Raw genomic sequence first — 14,097 nt, forward strand, 5'->3', positions numbered from 1 at the left:
GTAAGCAAAGCATCATTTATGTGCGAAGTGCTATTCTATGCCCTGTTCTGAGATAGAAGTTTTAGTTAAGACAGAGTCCTTGACCACCTGATGTTTATAGTCTGGTAAGAGTGAGATCAGTCAACAGGCTGTCTGCTGTATGTGTCAGGTATTGTGCTAGGGCTAGGCAATTAAACAATTCCTGTCCTTAGGGCAGATATCATGTAACTAGATATAAGATACATGCAAAATGGAAGTGAATGTTGAAAACTAAAAGCTAATAAATACATTTTAAAAAATGTTAAAAACATTTTCCAAAGCCATTTGAAACCATTTTGGGGCATTTATTAAACCGAACAGCATTGGTTTGGGGGGGAAAAGATATATGCAAAATAAATACAGGGTAATTTTCCATTTGGAGGGCCCTAGCGGTGAGTGGATCAGTTAAGGGATGTCCTTTGAACTGAACTTTGAAAGAAGGGAAGGAATTTGAAGAGGGGGACATTTCAGACTTGTGGAACTTCTTCTGCAAAGGCTGGACTATAGAATAATGTGTGGTAACAGGCTTTTTTTCAATGTACTTTTTTTTCCCAATTAATAAACATTTTTCTCTGCTTCCCACCCTCACTCCCCCTCCTGCCCGTGAAAATAAAATCTTTCAAAATACGAACAATTAAGCAAAACAGTTTCCTGCATTTGAATTTGTCCAAAAATGTATGTCTCTTGGTGTATCTTGAGCCCTTCACTTCTCTATCAAAAGCATGTATCGTCTTCAGTCCTCTGGAAACATATTTGAGCAGTACGTTGATCAGTGTTTTTTCACACTGGCCTTTTTTTTTTCCCCCCAGTTTTCAGTGTTTTTTTCCCCCCAGTCTTTTAAAAGTATTTTTTGTCTTATATAATATTGTTATTTTATAAGTTCTCCGGTTCTGCTTGTCTTACTCTGTATCAATTTATACAAGTCTTCTGGGTTTCTCTGAAACTATCCTCTTCATTATTTCTTATAGTGCAATAATATTCCATTATATTCATATTCCATAATTCAGCCATTCTGCAGTTTGATGAGTACCTTCTTAGTTTTCAGTTCTTTGCCACTGGAAAAAGAGTTATTAAAAACGTTTTGTTCATAAGGAACCTCTTTTTCTTAATTTGATATCTTTGTGATGTAGGCCTAGTGGCACTATCACTTTACCACAGGGTATGAACAGTTTTAACGGCTTTATCAGCATTTTCCAAATTGCTTTCCTGAATGGCAGGACCAATGTACAGCTCCACCAAAGGTGCATCAATGTGCCTGTTTTCTTGTAGCTCCTTCAACATTTGTTGTTTTCTTTCCTTTTTTCTTTTTTTGGTCATTTTTGCCCATCTGATAAGTGTGAGATAGAAACTTGGAGTTGCTTTAATTTGTTTTTCTCTAATTAATTATTAGTAGTTTGGAGCATTTTTTTTTCTATTAGGCTGTTGATTGCTTGGATTTCTTCTTTTGAAATGGCTTCTTCATGTCTTTTGATTATTCACCTGCTGGAGAATGGCTTTTTCATCTTGTATGTATTAAGTGCTTATTATGTGTAAGTCCTAGGGCTGAGTGCTGGGAATACAAAGAAAGACAAAAACAGTTCTTGTCCTTAGGCTGATATAATGGGAGGGATGCCAATATGTGGATAATTAGGTTCATACAAGATATATACAGAGGAGTTGGGAGGCAATAGGAGAAGAGAAGAAACTAGCAGTTAGGAGTACTGGGAAAGACCTGTATGGTGGAATTTGAGCTGAGTCTTGAAGGAAACCAGGGAAACTATAAGATTGAGGTGGGTTATCAGGGCATTCCAGGCATGGGCGATAGCTACTGTGCAAAAAAACAAAACTAAACTAAACAAAGTAAAACAAAAACAGAAGGGGGGAGATAGGGTGCTCTTTCCGAGAAACCACAAGTAGTCTCGTGTAGCTAGATTGTAGAGGTAATGGATGGGAGTAAATTATAAGAAGATAGGATAAGTGAATTTAGAGTTGCAAAGACAACTGCTGTGTGAAGTTGAGGGGGGTGGGCAGGGCAGTATATTATTAATTGGGAGATCTGAGAAAGTTTCATGGGAAAGGTTTCATTTGATTTGGATCTCAAAGGACAGAAATTCAACAAATGCTTAAGAGGAGGCAAGTTATTATATAAGGATAGGAAGTATGTGAGGCAGGCAAAAGCAAGGAAGTAGGGCAGTGGAATGTGTAATGGGGAGCCACTGAGTATTTTTGATCAGGGGAGGGACATGACAAGATATAAAAACTCCTTGAAAGTAGGAATTGTTGAGGCAGCTAGGTGGCGCAGTGGATAGAGCACCGGCCCTGAAGTCGGGAGAACCTGAGTTCAAATCCAGCCTCAGACACATAACACTTACTAGCTGTGTGACCCTGGGCAAGTCACTTAAAACTGCCTCAGTTTCCTCTTCTGTAAAATGAGCTGGAGAAGGAAATGGCAAACCACTCCAGTATCTATGGCAAGAAAACCCCAAATGAAAAGTCGAACATCACTGAACAACCACATAAGAGGCCATATGGGAGTCCAGTGTTATTATAGAAGTAGAATCAAAAGGACTCAGCAACCTCTTGATCATATAGGAAACTTAAGGGAGAAGAGTGAAAGTTAATACCAAAGCTGAACCTTCTAAACATGAAGCTTAGAGCAGGTTAATGGTGGATGCTGATGAAAGAATTATGAAAATCAGAAGGAGGTTTAGATATGATAAACATGGTTTTGGAGATGTTGAGTTTGAAGTGTCATTGGACATCTGTGTAGAAATGTCTTGTAGAATGTGGTAAATAATATGTATGGAGTTCAGAAGGGAAGGTCAGGATTAGAGATATACTTGAGGGCTATCTGCATAGAAATGATAGTTGGAGCTATGGGAGTGAATGAGATTTTTGAGAGGGGAATAAAGAGGGAGGGAAGAGGTTAAGCACTGGTCCTTGTAGAATTTCCAAGTTGAGATTTATTCGAAGATGAAGTCAGTGAAAGGGTGGTTAGAGAGGTGGGAAGAGAACCAGGAGAGTGTGATAGATTTGAAGCCACAAGAGGAGAGAGTATCTAAAAGAAGAGGGTCCTCTGTCAGCAGGGTTCTAGGATCCTCTGTGTTAAGAAGGAATTGCCAGATTGTAAGTTCCTTAATGCCAGACTGTGTGTTTATTTCACCACTGCACCCTGGTATAAGACCTTGCTCAGTAACTCTTTGTTAACTAGAATACTCAGACATACTTCTATTTTATAAAAGAAACTGAGGGGTATAGCATGCCAAATTAGTGTGAAAGTTTTTTCAGTGCTGCACTGTTTATGTCCCCTGGTTCTGTTACATATTCTATTACACTACAATTCTCTGAATTGTTCTTTGTACTTTGGATTCCTTATAGATCAGGCCTGCACAACCTGTGAATGCTTTCCTCTACATTTTTCACAGCCTGCCCAAAATCCTTTGGCGTGCTGCAAGAGGCCCATGGGCCCCACAGGTTGTAAAGACCTGTTATAGATTATACCTTCCTGAGATAGTCATTTGTAACTACATTCTTGTTGTAAATTTAGAACATTTATGAAACATGAAGACAAATTTCACTTTGACTAAGAATTTGCATCAAAAGGAATACTCTTATTCTGGTTTTTCATCAAATTTTTGTGTCATTCAGGCATTTATAAAGTTATTTTGAACCATAGATAATAGTGATAACACTGAGAGCTTATATTTTACATAAAATATTTCATGTGATACTTGAACAGCAGAATGGGTAGTATATCCTCAAATACTAGACAAGAAAACTCAGGCTTAGAGAAGGGAAGTGATTAACAGCTTTGGACAGTAATTAAGTCACAGAGCTGGGTCCAGAACTTCTGTTTCCTAACTTCTAATCCCAAAACTTTGTGTGAACTTGGATCTTTTTCTGGTGTATATTGAAGGCTGATGTCAGGTAAGGTACTTTAGGGATGGCAGCATTGGCTTTGATTCAAGCAGTGTGGTATATTATAGTTAAGCATTTTCAAAAGTAATTTGCTCAAAAACATTTTGGTGCTTTTGAAATAGGTTGATGATAATTCATGCTGGTTCAGTGTTCAAGGGTATAGAGTTACACTGAGAAGGGCTTTGAGAGATTTCGGAGCAAAATAGAGGTAGTCAAGGTTGTTTCATAACAAGAATTTTTACTGTCTGATATTTTCGATAAATAATTTCATGTTTAATTCTTCAGAAAGGAAAAGTTGCTAGCTTCTTAATATTCTTAAAGAATATAGGTTCACATCATAGGTCACAGGATTACAGATTTGGAGCTGGAAGGGACCTTACAAGCCATCTAGCCCAGTCCCCTAATTTTACAGAGGGAAGGAAACTGAAGCCTAAAGAGGCGGGTGACTTGCCTAAAGAATTGGGATTTGAATCCAAGCTTTCTGACTCCAGACCTCAATATCCTTTCCATTGCTTTATGCTGCCTTTCACATAGTCTTGCAGAGTAACAAGGTTCCTCAGAAAACCTTGGGAAATGATGTAATAGAACATTAGGCCTAGGTTTCAGAATAAAGGACAGGTTCATGCTGTAGAGGTAATCTCTACCGTGACTTCTTTGTTCTATGACTCCAAGTCTCAGCTCCATCACTGACTGGCCATGTGAATATTTGGGGGGGCTGGAGAGTGGGCAAGGTGACTCAGTTTCCTCATTTCCAAAAATGGCAGTAATATTGACATTAATAATTCTCATTTATGAAGCACTTTATTCCGTGATTCAAATTAGTCGCATTACTGGAAGAATATTGGTACTGAGAAAAGTGAGCTTTTGTTTCAGGAAAAAATTTGGGAGTTTTCCAAAGCATTATGCAGTTTTAAAAATACAATCAGTAGGCCCAGTTCATTTTCCTCCTAAAGAATCAGTCCAAGATATAGATATAGTTGGCCCAGCTCTATGATCTCTGGATTCATTTGTATATCATAGTGTAGGAAGTAGGCATTCTTGATTTTCTTGTTTTGTTTGGATAGTTTCAGGTCTCCCAAAGGGCAATGAAGAGACATATATCATGGATATGAAAAGGCTTCTTGCGTTTTACCAGCAAAGAACCATGTTTCAGGACCAGGATAAAAGATCACTATGAAGAAATTATAGGTGTGGGAAAGGTTAAGTGACTTAACCTAGGAAGAGGTTAAGTGACCAACTACAAAGTGCCTGAGACTAGATGTGAATTCAGGTCTGCCTGACCCCAGGTCCAGTGCTTTATTCACTGTGCCACCTAGCTTGATTTTGGTTATAGGATCCTATATTTTATTTTTTATATGGTATTTTATTTTTTCCAATTACATGTAAAGACAATTTTCAACATTCATGTTCTCTTAAGATTTTTGAGTTCCAAATTACTTTAATTGGGGTGACATTTCCGATGAGATTAAGGTTCCAGCACTACCTGCCCTCCCCCCTCCCCAGCTTCTTCTGTATCAGTTTTTCCTTTTATGCTTCATTTGTATGAGATAATTACTCTTTTTTAACCCTCCCTAGAGTTTTATTTTTTTTTAGAATCACCCTATCTTACTCAGCTCAGCCCAAACCTTTCTTTCAAACTGCACAAATATAAATGACAGTCATAAAATAATTGATAATATTTTCATATATAAGAAGTAAACAATTTTACCTTATTGAGTTCCTTATATTTGGTCTTTAATGTTTACCTTATATTTCTCCTGGATTTTGTATGTGGAATTTTCCCTTAAGTTCTGGGCTTTTTGTCACAAAAATCTGAAAGTCTTTCAGTTCATTAAATATCCTCCCCCCCCCCCCCCCCATCAGGATTATACTTAATTTTGCTGGGTGAGTTACCCTTGGTTGTAATCTCATTTTGCATTATGGAATATGGTATTCCACTTACACAAAGTCAAAATAGTATACCTCAATCTGCATTCAAATTCCATTTGTTCTTTCTCTGGATGTGGATAGTGTTTAACATGGATCCTTTAGAATTGTCTTGGATCGTTGTATTGCTGAGAGGAGTTAAGTAATAGTTGATCATCACACAATGTTGATGTTATTGTGTACAGTGTTCTCCTGGTTCTGCTCACTGCACTCAGCATCAGTTCATGTAAGTCTTTCCAAGTTTTTCTGAAATTTTGTCGCTCATCCTTTCGTACAGCACAGTAGTACAATTTGTTCAGCCGTTCCCCAGTTGATGGGCATTCCCTCAATTTCTTTGCCACCACAAAAAGAGCTGCTGTAAATTTTTTTGTACCTATAGGTGCTTTCCCCTTTTTCTTGATCTCTTTGGGATACAGACCTAGTGGTGGTATTGCTGGATCAAAGGGTAAGTGCAGGTTGATTGCCCTTTGGGCATAGTGCCAAATTGCACCCTAAAATGGTTGGATCAATTCATAACTTTACCAACAATGAATTAGTGTCCCAGTTTTCTCACATCTTTTCTAACATTTATTGTTTTCATTTTCTGTCATATTAATCAATCTGATAGGTGTGAGGTGGTACCTCAGAATTGTTTTAATTTGCATTTCTCTAATCATTAGTGATTTAAAGTGTTTTTTTTTTTCATATGACGGTAGATTCTTTGATTTCTTCATCTGAAAACTACTTGTTCATGATAGGATCCTGTGTTTTAGCTAGGAAACAGCTTTTGAGATTTCATTTTTATAGATGAGGAAATTGAGACCAAGAGAAGTTAAGTGACTTGTGTGCAGTCACACAGCTAGTTCATGACACAGTCAAAAAATAGGGCTCAAAGTTCCTGACTTGGAGTCTAGTGTTTTGGGAGGGGGTAGGGAAGAGGAGGGCAGGATTACATTTAATTGGAAAAAAACAGTAGACAGAGATAGGACACTAGAACTTGTTTAACAGCTCTAGCCTAAAGATAGAGATTTGGGATTGAAGGAAAAGAGCAAAAAGCTAAATTCTTAATTATATAAGTATTCAGTTTTAGGGAATACCCTTGGTTAGAAGGAAGAATGAGAATCCAGCAGCCAAGGAGGGGACATACTTCCTTTATTGCCCCCCTCTCATAGTAGGGTAGATCTTCCTGGTTACGTGAAGGTTTTATTTTTCTGTCTTAGAAATGCTCTGTGGATCTTTGGGCAGAGAAAATAGAAGTTATGGTTAGAAGAAAGAAGCACCAAGTTTAGAGGTCTTGGAGATAAGAGTAATATTGTAAGGAAGAATGTCATTCAACCAGGGTATGTCATAGATGGGGCTCATAGGTGGTGTGGCTAGATATAATCTGAGGTCTAGAAGGCTGCCTATGTAGAAAAGAAGAAAGCCTGAGGCAATGCCTACACCACTCGCAAGGTGGGGGGGGGGAGGCAGGAGGTAGGCCATACAAGCACAATGAAGCTGGGCACTTTTGGTTTAGTATCTGAGGTGTTCCTAGCAAAAATGGTAATTCTTAATATTGTTTGTCTAGGGGCACAGTTATTTTTAGGGCTTCCACACAAAAAGCTGTTTCCCTAGTTTCACTCCAGCACTTTATACTTCTTAAGCTCACAGCTTAACTAACTCCCACTAAATGATATTTACACAAAAGGCCATCACAAATAGTGAAAAGTAAACCCACTTAATTAAGCAAAGTAGCAAACAAATTGGAGAAGCTCTACAAATTAGAATATACTAGAAAATACACAAGATTAAAGAAAGCACTCTTCTGGAAGACAAACCAGAGAGAAGCTTCAATGACACCAAAGAGAAAAGTCTCCAAAACTTTTAGTAATGCAATCTGGAACTCAGGGGCATGTTGAGGAGCCAGCTTTTTGCCTACATGGCTGAAGCTTCCTCTTCAACCACTTGAGTCTCTGGCCCCATCTCTGCTCCCTCATGCTTCTTCATTCTCTTTACCAGTTAGGAGTCCTGTCTCCTTCCATACATTGCACTGGTTCCCCTTCCTCACCCAGGTTAGGTAGAAATTGAGTCACATTCATCAAAAGTACCACAAGTCAGACTAGTGTTTCTGTTCCCTCTTCTCTGTCCAAATGGAAGATGGTAGCCATAACTGGGGATGGCACTGTTGGTATTTGAGAGCACTGAGTGGTCACTTGCCTTTGCTGTTAAGTCACTGATTATTTTTTGTTGGCTTTTATTTGGCCAAAGGGCAAACCAAAATATTAGTACAGAAAACTGAATTCTAAATGTATACCAATTTTGCTTGTTAAAGAATTAAAAAAAAAAACAAAAACCACTTCCTTGATTTTTGTTGTTGAGGATATCTCTCCCCGTCCCCCAGGAGGGAGTATTTATTACCTTTTTTCCCTTTGAAAATTAATTTTTTGCTTTTTTTGCTGGCTAATTAGGAGAGAAGCTTAGAAGTAGTTGATAGGGGATAAAGTTTTTAGGATGAGTTATAAGGGGATAGTTTGTGGTATGTTACTGTTCCAGGAAGTCTCTGTGGATGTTTATAATCTCTGGGGTCAGCAAGAAAGTTTTCCCAGAGAATAGTATTGCACAGTTGATCGCAGATGGGGCTTGCTTGTTTTCTCTTTAAAATTAAAGGAAAGTGAGGAAAGATTATCCACCCAGGGAAAGCTTATCTTGACATCAGAAGGGCCTTCCTTTTGATGCTCCATGAAAGGGTACTATGAACTAAGGAACATAACTGTAAGAAGGGAGTGGTACATATATATTTAAGCACCTTATTCCTCTGCAGTAGATCACTACAATAGTTCAGAAATTCAACATTTGAATGCTCTTCTGTTGTCCTGTATCAGGAAGTATTGTGGTGCAGAACACTAATGGAGCTAGAGAGACTTTTATTAACCACTACACACCTTCCTCGCCTGCCACCCCCATGCCAGCTGGGACTGTTGTGATCCCAGAAGCAATGAAGCAGACCTGGGGCAGATTGAGTTAACTTTGCTTCCAGGCTGTGCTCTGGGTAGTTGAGGCAAAGACGACATAACGACAGTTTTTAGGACTTGGGAGAAGAGTATTCCTAAGACTTAAAAAAATTCTTTGGTAGCTGCCAGGCTCTTTGCTAGTGGCTTTTATCTTCCTGGACTGCTTTTTACTGTCTCGTGGACTGTATTTTACCTGGGGATTGTTGAATATTTTTTACTAATTGTTTTTCTGAACCTTTGGACTCTGAGTGATCCTTTGCACCATAGGTGGAACCATGATTGGGACAGGTTATAACATACAGTATAGTGTTACTAGTCTTAATTGGAAATTGTTTTCTGCTGTTATTTCCCCCCCCCCCCCCAAAGAAAAGACTCCTTAGGAGTTCCTAGAGGGAATAATTGAATTAAATATTTATTAAGTTGCTACTATAGGCATGCAGCTGGCCAGGTTCTAAGGATGAAATGAACTTTGCCTGCCCTCGAGTAGCTTACTGTATTTTGGGAAATTTTACATGCACATAGATATATAGATTGTTATCATAAATTTAGGCAAATATAAAATTAAATGAAATTAAGGTAAAAACAGTCACCTTTCTAATTTATAAAGAATGGGACTGCTTTTCTGCCAAAAACCAAAACTACCCAACTAACAAAAAAAAATAACTCTTGAATTAAAAAGTCTTCTTTTGTTCCTCTAAGACAACCCATGACGTGCTCTAAGGTTGCTATCAGTGGCTTTTGATTTGCCTTTAACATCCAATAAATTATCCAGTTATTTCTATATATTGCTAACTAAGCCAACAAACTTTTGTAAGTGCTTACTGTGTGCCAGGGATTATGCTATGTGCTGGTAAGACAATGAAAAAAAAATTTTTAATAGTATCTGTCCTCAGTGACCTTACATTCTAATATTAAAGTAACTATGCAAATACAAGATATATACAATGTAAATAGAAGAAATGCTTAGGTGGGTCGGGCAGGAAAGGCCCCTTGTAGAAGGTGGGATTTGAGCTCAATCTTGAAGGATGCTTGGGAAGCCCAGAGGTAAGGAGAGAGAGAACTTCCAGGAATGGCGTTTGGGAAATATATCTTCAGGCATAATGATTGGTTGCTGTGTTAAGAGTTATGAGGTATTTCATTATATTTTTGTGGTTACTGAGCATATTGTTCTCCTGCTTCTGCTTACTTTTCTTCTGTAACAGTTTATACAAGTCCTTCTAAGTTTATTTGAATTCTTAATATACATCATTTCAAATGTTTTAGTTATTTTCCTTTATACTACTTAAATACCATAATTTGTTTAGCTGTTTTCCCAGTCATGGATAAATAATTTCTATTAGTGGTATCATTGGGTTAACATATACTGCTTAGTGACCATTTCTTTAGTATGATTCCAAATAGTTTTCCAGAGCAGTTGGACTAATTCACGGCTCCATCTACAGTTAACACTCCTGTTCTTCTATTTCACTTGCCCTGAGTTTGTTCATAGGGTGTGAAGCAGTAATAGCTTTTACCACTTAAAGAACTTGTTCCAGTGTGTTTTGGAGAAAGTTAACTCCAAAGGCTTCAGCAGAAAAAGATGACAGTTCCTCAGGCATGAAAACAAGACCTAATTTTTTCCAAACTATTCTCATAATATCTGCCTTTGAATAGAATTCTAAGCTCAGGAAAAGAATTGAAAATTGCCATTTAATTGCTATAGCAAGATTTACAGTTCTATGGGTTGCCTTTAGGAGCAAGTCTCACGGCATCCTTTCTGTAATGACATATTCATATTCTGAATAACACCATCATATCAGTGAGGTAACATTGGCAGGCAAGAAGCTTGGAAAATATTACCAGATACCCTGCTCCCTGAGAGTGCGTTTTAGAATTGTATGGCTTTGTGGCTGATGTGCCTACAACATTTCTGCCTTGTGGGGAGCTATTGAGATCAAGAGACATATAGAAACTTCCCAATTGCCCCCTTATGGAACTGCTCTTGGGGGATATCAGAGTGTTCATAACTTCTGATCTTTGTCACCTTGCCCTGAACAAGCACTGCAGAGACTTTATTCTCTATTTTTGTCACTTAGCTTAGTAGCTGCTGTCAATCGATCACTGCTGATCTTTTGTGTCTTTTAGAAACATTTTCTTTCTCTTTTATGGATCTAACAATCAATAAATACAATTTTTAATATACAAAAAAGAATGAGTCTTGTATAAGCAACTAAGCTTTTACTGTGTACAACTTTCAAAAGAAGTGTGTGTATATATATAAAATTTAAACAAGCTATTAACAAAATTTTTTCATCTTCTGTACTGTTTTTCTAATGTGTATATCTTATTTGGTATCCTTTTTTTCATATCTGTTACTGCCCACTAACTTACTACCACCACTTTCAGCCTTCCACTCCAGTAGAAGCCCTCTCTTGTAATAAATACATATATTCTCGCAGAATAAATTAATGGGCATCTCCGTGAATACACATCATCCTGTGTCTCAAAAGTTACTTACTTCTATACCAAATGGTGAGAGTTATGTTTCATGACCAGCCTTTTGAAGTTATGGTGCTGCCTTGGTCAGAGTCCTAAGGTCTTTCAGAGTTTCCCCCCCATAATATCGTTATTATGTATTGTAGATTGTTTTCCTGGTCCTGCCCATTTAAGTCTGCTTCATTTAGTATTTCTTCTCATGTTTTTTTGAAGCTACAATGTTTATCATTGCCTGTGTGGTATTCCATTACATTCATAAAATACAATTCATTTAGCCAGTCCTCAGTTAACAGGCATCTGGTTTGTTTCAAGTTCTTTGCTATTACTAAAATGCTTTTATAAATGTTCTGGTACATATGGACTTTTTTCTTCATTTGGTGATGTTGCAAATTGTTTGGATGTGGTTGAATCAGTTCAGAACTTCACCAGCAGTCCATTTTAGCATGTTTGTTCTCACATAACCTCTTTAACAAGCATCATTTTCCTTTTTTGTACTCATTGCCAATATGATGAGTATGAGATGTGACTTTATAGTTTTAATTTACATTTCTCTAAGTATTTAGAGATTTAAAATTAGAGCGTTTTTAATAATTTGCATTCTTTCATTTGAGAGTTTATTATATCTTTTAACTATTCAGCTATTGGTGATTTATTCTTGTTCTTATGTCTGAATTTTTAAATAACTTGATCAAAAAATTAGCTGTGATGATATTATGTAATTTTCCTTTTGTGATTACTTTTGCTTGTGCAAAAGCTTTGAATTTTTGTAACCTAAAGTTCTGCTTTATCTTTTATGATCACCTATGTTTTTTCTTTTTAAAATTTTTAAAATTCTGAATTAAATAAACACTTCTATAGAACAGAAAAAGAGGATTTCACACAAAGTCATGAATCTGTTCTATACAGCTTGCTTTTCCTTTTAAGTATATAAAGTCAGCATGGGGCTCTGAAATCTGTCCAGATTGAATTTATTTCCTTCTGGTCTTCTTAGATTAATTTCATCTTAAAAAATGTTTTAGTGATTGGCTTTTTTTTTTTCCCCAGTCATCCCCTATGATTCTCTCCCTCTCTCCCGTTCTTTGTAACAAGTATACAAAGTCAAGCAAAACATTTCAAACATTGTTCAACTCTGAAAATGTCTCATTCTGTACCTTGAATCCATCACTTAACCTCTTTTTTTGCCATGAGGTCCATAGCAAGCATGCTTAGTCATTGTTCTGCAGTAAACTATTAGGATGGTTCATGTTCTTATGTATTTGCAAATTCTTTATATACATTCGATATTAGGATTTTATCAAAATGTGCTGTGAAGTCTTCAGTTTCCCACTCTAATTCTCAAACTGCAGCTATTGTGCTTTGCAAAAGGCTTTCAATTTATGTTGAAATGGTACGATTTGTCTTTTATCTCTATCCCTTAGATTAGAATTTTCTCAGCTGTAATTATAAAAGATATCTTCTTCCCTTATATGCTTTTTGTATAAAGTTTGATATTTACATCATTTATCTGTTTTCTTTTCTCTACTTTCTTTTTCTTTCATCTCTACCATGTCTCCCTGTTTTTGTACAAAAAGCCTAACCTTTTGTAAGCTATCAGCCACCCAGACCTCTTTTACATTGGCACAGTGAACAGGCCGAGATAATCCTGTCATATCAGAAGTAAGTTTTGTTGATTTTGTTTTTCTGTTTTATTCTTTTGCCTCAGAGATGGCTGTTTTGTTTCTAAAGTCTTTTTTTTTTTCTTAAAGAATACCTCCTAACTGTTTCTAGGTCTTGAGTGTCTACAGAAGTCTGGGGATTCATACGATAATTCTAGCAAGGGAATGGCACTCAGGCCATCTTGTCCAACTTTTTCCTTTTAGTTCTAGGTGGCTGATCTCCAATTAGCAGAAGCTTTACTATTAATGAGTTTACTTTAATGTGTTCACGGTTCAATACACATTGTGACAGCTTCTTATTCATTTCCAAATTGAACCTGTTAAGTGGAGTTATAAAATCTTCTAACTCCAAAGTATGTTCAGAAAGAAACCTTTATTTTGATTCTTTTATTTCTTAAACCCTTTTTGTATTTTATTTTTTAGGATACCAAATTGTGGATAATAATGGAATATCTTGGTGGAGGCTCTGCATTAGATCTAGTAAGTATAACCTTAGATTTTCCTCATGAAACATTTTCTTAGGGAAGCTTAAAAAAGAAAAGAATCACTGGCTATAGTTAAATTTTCATTTCCTTTTGTTTTTTTGCAATAGTAATATTTACATCAGAAGGAACCCGGCCCCTAAATCCCGCCAAATTTGCTCTTAACAGAATTGTTTGCTTTAGTTTTTCATAGCTTGAAATTACAATTATGATTTTGAAACCAATTTATTTCCTTTAACAGAATGATAAATGTTAAACCTATTCCTCAAAAGTCTTTCCCCAACCTGGTGATCTAAGAGAACTTCATTAATTTTACTTCTCTGACTGTGAAGACCTAGTGATGACAGTGATTCTCATCCTTCATATAACTGATACTTTGTCATTTGTAATTGAGCTTTAGAAACTCCCATATTTCTGTACTCTTTGAATGATGAGTTTCAAAATTAAATGGAACAAACCTTTGTTTAAAAATATTTTTAAAGACCATTCCTTGAAGTAGTGGGAAATCCCTAGTTAGGTTATCTCTGGTGCTTAGAATTTAGTTACTTCTGTTGTCAGAGCTTATAACTGACTTTGGGCCTTATCTTAAATGAGCTTTTTTTTTTTTTTTTTTTTTTTTTTTTGGGAGAGTGTGGCCTCTTTTGGGTCTTTTTAAGGCTTTTCCTTGGGTGGGGG

General features: G+C 36.7%; 1 protein-coding gene across 1 annotated transcript in view; it reads left to right on the forward strand.

Moving 5' to 3' along the window:
• STK24 (serine/threonine kinase 24) overlaps positions 1-14,097 on the forward strand; it is a 134,697-nt gene that overhangs the window by 81,555 nt on the left and 39,045 nt on the right. The window contains exon 3 of the mRNA XM_027854104.1: positions 13,364-13,420. Within this exon, the coding sequence (XP_027709905.1) occupies positions 13,364-13,420 (57 nt within the window). The remainder of the gene's footprint in view (positions 1-13,363; positions 13,421-14,097) is intronic.

Source organism: Vombatus ursinus, unplaced genomic scaffold (assembly GCF_900497805.2).
Source record: "Vombatus ursinus unplaced genomic scaffold, bare-nosed wombat genome assembly UNPS02010304.1, whole genome shotgun sequence".
In the NCBI taxonomy this organism is placed as follows: Eukaryota; Metazoa; Chordata; class Mammalia; order Diprotodontia; family Vombatidae; genus Vombatus; species Vombatus ursinus.